The 8,361-nt window shown below is 35.2% G+C and overlaps 1 protein-coding gene across 1 annotated transcript in view; it reads right to left on the bottom strand.

Moving 5' to 3' along the window:
* The window catches only part of LOC107594101 (nesprin-1-like), a gene marked incomplete at its 5' end in the record, with an annotated part of 65,702 nt that overhangs the window by 11,473 nt on the left and 45,868 nt on the right, over positions 1 to 8,361 (bottom strand). The window contains 15 exons of the mRNA XM_016284052.1: positions 620 to 802; positions 880 to 1,030; positions 1,770 to 1,957; positions 2,037 to 2,199; positions 2,394 to 2,560; positions 3,297 to 3,455; positions 4,116 to 4,271; positions 4,351 to 4,476; positions 5,629 to 5,823; positions 5,900 to 6,134; positions 6,254 to 6,348; positions 6,430 to 6,577; positions 6,740 to 6,894; positions 7,782 to 7,928; positions 8,003 to 8,185. Coding sequence (XP_016139538.1) covers positions 620 to 802; positions 880 to 1,030; positions 1,770 to 1,957; positions 2,037 to 2,199; positions 2,394 to 2,560; positions 3,297 to 3,455; positions 4,116 to 4,271; positions 4,351 to 4,476; positions 5,629 to 5,823; positions 5,900 to 6,134; positions 6,254 to 6,348; positions 6,430 to 6,577; positions 6,740 to 6,894; positions 7,782 to 7,928; positions 8,003 to 8,185 — 2,451 coding nt within the window. The remainder of the gene's footprint in view (positions 1 to 619; positions 803 to 879; positions 1,031 to 1,769; positions 1,958 to 2,036; positions 2,200 to 2,393; positions 2,561 to 3,296; positions 3,456 to 4,115; positions 4,272 to 4,350; positions 4,477 to 5,628; positions 5,824 to 5,899; positions 6,135 to 6,253; positions 6,349 to 6,429; positions 6,578 to 6,739; positions 6,895 to 7,781; positions 7,929 to 8,002; positions 8,186 to 8,361) is intronic.

The following is an 8,361-nucleotide window of genomic DNA, read 5'->3' as shown; positions in this document are numbered from 1 at the left end:
GCTGTGTGTACATTAATGAGGAAAAAAAATTAACGTAAATGATTTTAGCAAATGGCTGCAATATAACAAAGAGTGAAAAATTTAAGGGGGTCTGAATACTTTCCGTACCCACTGTATATAAACTAATAATACTTTTATGATTCATTATATTAGATGTATATTTAATTATAATTATTGTAATTACTAATACAATATTTCAAAGTTATATTGTTTATTTATACTTACATTTTAAATACAAATTTGACTTATACCACCTAAATATACATTTTTAGGAAAGGTTAGCATTAATTGATTTTGCACAAGCAGTTTTTGCTCATGTGTGAATTATTTAAAATGTATTTATTTCTCTTTAGCTGTTCCATATTTTAAATACAACATTTAAAAGTTAAACTATATTTTAGGTTCAAAAAATGGTTACAATTAGTGCTGGATATACTGTTATGCATTTGATAAATCTGATTTAACCTCAACTTAATCTTATTTTAATGATCACTTAAAAAGCAAAGATGCAAAGTTATTTTCATAGATTTGTATTATTATAATATGCATCGAAGTGATGACAGCCTAATTATCAAATGAGTATGAATGTTGGTGTAGAACTAACTGATCAGCTCTGTACCTTTAACCTGCGTAGGACGGAGGACACTCGTCTCTGCAGGTTATCCCAGCGCTGGTTGGCATTGTGGGCCATTTCTCGCAGACTACAGGCCGCGTCAGTGCGATTCTCACGTGCCAGTCGCTGATACTGTTTATTGATCAGCTCCAGCTGTGTCAAACTTTCATGCACCTGCCGCTGGAACGTCTAAAACAACCACAAGAGTGTTAATATCATAAATCTGTTCATCAATACTACATTCATTCAATCTGGATGAATCTCACCTCAAATTTCTTGAGCTCCTCTTTGGCAACAGTGTAAAGGACACCTGAAGAGTTTGGCAGCGCGGCTGTCTTCTCCGACAACATGAGCCACTCCTCAAAATGTGAGAAGTCATCGAGAAACTTCTGCCAGAGACGCCACGTCTCCTCAATCCTTTCAAACGAGCAAAGTTTAGGTTTAAATTTGTCATTTAGCACATGCACATCACAAAGGTATATTTAGCATTGTTATATTAACTTAAACTAAAACTTTAAACATTAAAAATTAATGAATTAATTGAAAATAAAACTGCAATAAAGCTGAAATAGATCAAATGAAATGAAATGAAATAAAATGAAATGAAATAAAATTAGAAATGTTGGTTTGGTATCTTACTGAAATAAAAAAGTTGAAGTCGAAGTAGTAAAATTACTAAAACTAAAACTGATATTAAAATAAGTCAAAGCTAAATATAAATACAAAAAAATTACAAAAGCACATAGCAAAATGACAAACTAGAACTACAATTTAAATAAAAATTATACTATAAAAACTATAAACTAATAACACCAACTTTCAGAAAGTTATATTTCCATACTACTCATACTATATTCTACAGTATGAAATATGTATCCTGTGCACAGTATGCATATTTTAAGCACCAGTAGATAAAATCCCCAGGATGACCTGGTGCACTTGTCAAAATGTGCAGTATACAAGTCAGCACACTGTATCCCACAATGCAATGCACTCAACTTGACCTTCCTATCCAGTTTGAGAGTGAAAATCAGACTAGTTTTCAGGTTAACTATATTACAAGATACACATTTTACACAAAAAAGCAAAATAACTGGTTACTGAACACACAATAAAATAGGTATTATATAGTAATAGTGCGTATCACGGGTCATACCTGAGTCTCCTCTCCATGGACATGGCACAGATGCTCCTCCAGCGGCGGTCCAGGCTGCGTGTGGCCTGTTGGATGGAGTCACACTCGGCGTCCGTAGCGCACGCGTCACAGTCGTGCAGCAAAACCTCACACAGGTTCAGCACTGACGCCACACCTGTGCTGTGCTTCTCGATGTCTCTCTGCAGCTCCTGAACCAAGAACAAAAAGAATGTTTTATCTGAATGAAACAAACTAAATGCTTTTTGAACGCAGTGTGTATATATGTACCTGCTGTAGATCTAGTTTCCTCTGGATCTCCTGGTAGTCGCAAGTGTCGTAGACGATGGGACGGGACAGTTCGGTCTCGATGTGGGCGAGCCAAGAGCGCAGACTATTCATGTTCTTATCCAACTGCTGAACGGCCACTAAAGTCTCCCGCAGCTTCTTCACCCTGAATAAACACAGATCTCATGAAGTAGGTATTACATTTTTACAATTGAGAGACTCATGAAGTAGGGAGAGGTAATGTAATCTCAACACAAGGCAGATTCAAATCTCAATCATTTTAAATGAAGTTTGAGCAAATATTATGTAAATTAGTGCTGACAATGCCAACCACACTGCGCAGTGTGTGTGTTACAGTACCTGGCCCCAATGAGGTCGAGCAGGTGCTGCCAGCGTTCGTTGACTTTACTGAGTTTGTGTTCGATGTCAGAGGCTTTGCTCTCATGACTGGCCCGAGCTAAACGTTCACCCAGCTGCTGGAGCTCGTGTTTATTCTCCTGAACCACCGCCACCTCTTCCTGATAGTCCTGAGAGACACGGACAAGTTACTAAAAGTTGCTTCTCAAACACCTCTCAGAAAAATGGGGTAACCATGGAAACCACGGTTTCCGCCAAATTACCATATGAGCTACAGTTGTTGTTAATACTATACAGCTTGGTATTAGGCAACACTGTCTAAAAAAAACTATAAAACAGAATAATGTAAAATAAAATGAAATATTATTATACTATTTATTATAAAAAATTATATATAATCTAAAACACATAACAAATTTTATATATATATATATATATATATATATATAAAATCATGCATTATATTACATTATATATCATATTAAAATATATATAAAATACGTAAAAAAAATCAATATCTAAAATAAAATAAATTTGATATTATATTGCATATGTAATTATATAATTTCTTATAAATAATTGAAAATATATATAAATATAATACAATATAAAATATAATTTCACATATTATAATTCTATAATTTTATACTATATACAGTATATATATATATAGTATTATATTAAATTCTAGAATATATATATATATATATATATATATAATATATTTTGTTTGTATTTCATACATACATACGTACATACGTACATATATATATATATATATATATATATATATATATATATATATATATATATATATATATATATATATATGTATGTATGTATGTATGTATGTATGAAATACAAACAAAATATATGTAACAAAAAAATGTAATATTTGATTGTTACCTTTCGTAGTTTCTCAATCATCTCTTCGATGCTGATGTCTCCATTCTGGGATACTTTGCTTTCCATTTGCGTCAGCCATTCACACAGCTCCTTATATTTATCATTGAAGATGGCCCATTCATTCAGCTTCTCACTCACCTGCTGCCTGCGCAGACACAACTGCACAGACAGATACACACAAACATACGCCTTTAGTTATTTCAAATATGGTTGAGCATTTAAGCTAAATCTAAGTAGATTAAATTAAATATTTAGCCACAACGTCTCTCTGTATCTTTATAATATGCAAAATTAAAAGATAAATAAACACAAGTAGTGCCCAAAACTACTTTGAAGAAAAACAGAAATCAGACCATAAGGGCAAAGAAGTATGCTTACCAGAGCATCATTAAAAATACAGCAAGAGTGAAGAGTTTCTGACAGCCTGTACCTAGAGTTAAATCTTTCTACTGAAATATCTAATGTACTCTTACATCCTGTGGTGTCTCAGCTCACGCACCGGATGCCGCAGAAGACAGAGGGTGCATAAAAATCTTCCTTGCTTTGCATTCAAGTTTCACTTTGAGCTAAAAACTGGTGCTTTGCATTACTCTACTAGCAAAACTGAATTGCACAGCTAATGTTTCCTATATTTAATTACAAGAACAGTTTTTGAAGACTGTCTGTGGATGTCTCTTAAAACCCAATGAGCTTCCTATGGAGCCCAGATAGCACTCGTATGAATATCTTGAAATGTTTAGAAAGAGTTTGTGCCAACAATGCAGGCATATGTAGTAAAACAGCACCACCTAATGGCCACACAACTGTGTTCCTGTGTACCTGGTGACAGATCTCCTCCCACTGGCGGTGCAGGAGCTCAATCCGTTCCTGCAGCACGCGCAGATCCTCAGGACTGATGTAACTGGACAGAGACTCTCTCAACACCGTCAGATGGGTCAAATCCTCCTTCCAGCCGTCAAACATGCTCTCCAGATCCTGCAGGAAATGGGTGCTTATTATTTCTCATGATTTCATTGGTATTCAGGTGCCCGCACTGATTCTGAACTTTGCATACCTTGCAGCGCATTTGTTCAGACTGCAGCTCCTCATGGCGATCTGGAAGCGGCTGGGACAGCTGGCGTTTAAAAGCTCTCAGTTTCTCCAGAGATCCTCCGATACCTTTTTCACATCTCTCCCAATCCTACACACAGTTTGAAAGAAGTCAAAGTGGTTTCTGAGACCAACACATTCTAAACAATTACAGTATCATGCCGCGCTCTATCATCTGAAAACACCTTTTAAATTAAATGAATGTAGTGATGTAGACAAACTCGTGCAGACATTCGTTTGAGAGCAAAATAAAAAAATGGAATAATGTGGAACTACTAGAAAGCAATATTTGACAGAATCAGGGCGACAGACACAAACTTGAACAGTACAATTATCTTTACAATAATCTAAAACACCCTAATTTATATATATATATATTTTAACTAATAATAGTGATAAAGTAGTCAGTGTCATTTTAGTATCGAGATACTATTAGTTTTTTTATATATATATATATATATATATATATTTTACATTTGTTTTTATTTTTATATTTTCTGAATTCATTTGAATTTTCATTTTACATTTTTAGTAATTTTTTCATGTTTTTGCCATTTTTATTATTATTTAAAAAATATGTCAGTATAGTTTATTATTATTTTTTATTTCAGTTTTATACTAAACTAAGAATAAATCTAAGATTTTTATATATTATTTTATTTCAGGTTAATTTATGTTTTCAGTTTTAGTTTACTATAATTACCCCAATAATGGTATTTAAGTGCTATTTTAATAGTATTATTTAATATTATTATTAACTAATATTTATATGTGTATTTTTATTTATAATATAATTTATGATATTGATATTTACATCATCATTATAATTATATTTAGTCACTGTATATGTAAACACAAACAATAACAAAAAACATTGGGTGCAAGAACTTATAGGAACACTATTTTATAAATAGTGTTCCAACATCCTTTGTCTAATAAATTAAATACCAAGGATTTTTACTACAGAAAATACTTTTTTAAGATTTAATTAATTTCCATTATTTTTTTATGACAATTAAAAATATTTAAAACTTAACTAAAATTAATTAATTATTTTTATTAATTAAAATGAATAAATAACTAAAAAAATTAAAACCAGAGATGCCTAGTTTTTCATGCTCGAGGGATGAATGACTCAATTTTTATTTTTTAAAGAAAATAATCACTAAATTGACTCCAGACATGTAGCAATAAAGACTGCAAATGAAGTAAGCAGGTGGCGCTGTGACATAGAGAACTCTACCCTGAGCAGAACGGCAAGCTCTTTCTTTTGTTCCTCCAGGCGGATGTTGGCGTGTCTCCAGCGCTCCTGTATGTCGAGCAGCTCCTCTTGTAGAGCCGCTTCGGCCCGTGTGTCAGCAGACAGAAGCAGCTGTCTCCCTGCCTCCACCGTCAGGATGTAACTGCCCTGCTGCCTCAGCAGAACCTTCTCCCTCAGCTGCAGGAACAACCGAGCGTCAGCAGGGGGCGCTAACCACCAGCACAAAAGCATATTTAGGTCGAAGGATACTCACCTGAACTGCATCCAGCATGGCTCGTGCCTGTTGCAGTGGCACAGGTGTGCCCGCCAGCAGGGTTTCTGCCTGATGGGACACTTCCACCAACCACTTCCTCAGCTTCTCCACCATCTTCCTGTAGCGCTGCCACTGCCGCAGGAGACTGTCTATGATGCCCCTGCGCTGCTGTGCCCGTCTCACCACCCCCTGCCACTGGTTACTGAGCAGAGCCAGCTTCAGCTTGAACTCATCTCTGGAAACACAGTCAGGTTCAAATTTAAGCATTCAGTCTGTTCAGGTATCTTGAATGCTGGTATCTTGCATATGCATATATCTGATGATGATGATGCTGATGATGATGATGTCGCTCACCTGTCGTCCACCTGTCCCTGCTCCAGCATGCGTTGTCCATCGCTGATGATGGAGTGAAGGATCTGCTGTCTGCTGAACATCTCTGCCTGAAACAGCTGTAACATTGCTCATTTATTTGCATCTAGGCAAGTTCTGCAAATCATAATCAGCACCTAATTTGCTTTTGTATGTCTCACCTCATGAGCTCTCTGCTGTTCCATCAGGCTCTGGAAGTTTCCGGAAATCTCCACGGTCAGTTTCTCCTCCGTCTGCACCAGGAATTCCATCCACGTCTCACACTTCTCCAGAAACGTCTGCTGCTGTAGTAGCAGGGCCTGAAGTTTGCTGAGAAGAGAATTTAGACATCCTTTAGAAGCTGAACACACTTGACAATATCTACTGTAGTACTACTATATATTTCCATGAAGCTCTTTACAAAGCCCACAAAGAGCCATGCAGAGTATTTAAGAACGATATAATCCTTCTTCATATTGAGTTGGAGCAAACCTGAATCTCTCAGTGGTCTGAGCTGAGGTGGTGGAGCAGCTTCTGTTGAGGTTCTGCAAGCGTTTGATCTCAGAGTCGTTGAGAGGGAGTCTGTAACCCAGTTCATTCAGCCTCTCCAGATCAGGAGCCATACTGCTGAACTTCAGCATTTGTTTCTGCGCAAAAAAACAAACAAAAACACTGTTACAAGAACATTGGTGATCAATTAATATATTGGCCAAGTCATTTTAAGTGACAATGCACATTTACGATTTTTAGATTTTGTTATTTTGAGTCTATCTGAAGTACATTATGATAAAAAAAAGATAAATAAATAAAGTGAATCAAATGAAAGCTGCTTTAATTTTTTCTTATACAATTTATGTATATGTAAAACAATTCTGTACAAAAATAATAATGTAATAAATAAGATACAATTAACATAAATGGAAACATAAATTCAATCAACTGTGTCCAATATATTTGACTTACAGTGTACATATCGGCCACCCTGATCCTGGGTTATTTTGGTATTATTTATATACTACTATAGTATTTATTATTAATATTTTGAATTAGCTTTGATTTTTAGATTTTCTAATTTTAATTTTAGCTTAATTTTTAGTAATTTTGTTATGTGCGTGAATGATTTTTATTTAACTGAATTTTTTATTTTTATTACAGATTTATTTCAAGGTTATTTTGGTATTATTTATATACTACTTTAGTATTTATTAATATTTTGAATTAGCTTTTATTTTTAGATTTTCAGATTTAAATTTTTTGTAATTTTGTTATGTGCTTTAATGATTTTAATTAATTTTCTATGTAAGGTTTAATTTGAGTTATTTTCATATTTCAGCTCAAAATTATTTAATTTCAGCAAGTTGCCAAGGCAACATTAAAAAATTTTTTTTTTTAATTTTCATCTAATATTTATATTTTATTTCAGCTTTATTTCAATTAACGAAAAAATAAATGAATTAGTTTTAGTAAACAATAACAACACTGATCTGATTTTTCCAGCCATCCCAGCATAATTGACCCATTCAGGCTTGTATACCTTGAGTTCCTCCATGCGGTCCTGGATGAGTGACTGGTCAGAGGAACCGTTGGGATCCTGGCCTTTCAGAATCTCCTCAGCTTCCACGATCCAGCGGGACAGAGAGTCCAACTGCTCATTAAATGTCTCATAGTCCCGAACTCCAGCCTGGGGAGAAAAAAACCCTCAGTACCAAACACTTAAACACTCTCATACAGCACTGAATGCTCTTCTTCACTCACCTGCAGCGCCACCTGCTGTCGGCTCAGGCTCTGCTCTACAGCACTGAGGCGCTGGGTGAGAGACAGGTGGTCAGACTGGATGGAGGCCGCAGCTGATGTGTCCACCTGCTGTTTGAGCTGCTCTCCCAGCTCCAGTAAAACCTGCAGAGACGCCTGGACGGGAGCCTGAGAGCGCAGCAGCTCCTGAGGGAACATGGGACGAGAGTAAATGCAACTTGAATGAGATGAAAATGAATCTACATTCCTAACGTGGCTGATTATGAAATTTAAAAAAAATTACATAAGTAGTTGCTGTTGAGAATTTATGATTAGTGAACACTTAGGATCCACAAACGATTTAAAAACGATTCACAAACCTT

Source organism: Sinocyclocheilus grahami, unplaced genomic scaffold, assembly GCF_001515645.1.
Source record: "Sinocyclocheilus grahami isolate Dianchi unplaced genomic scaffold, SAMN03320097.WGS_v1.1 scaffold179.1, whole genome shotgun sequence".
NCBI classification, from domain to species: domain Eukaryota; kingdom Metazoa; phylum Chordata; class Actinopteri; order Cypriniformes; family Cyprinidae; genus Sinocyclocheilus; species Sinocyclocheilus grahami.
Note: the sequence above shows the minus strand (reverse complement) of the source record. Positions and strands in the feature narration are given on the sequence as shown.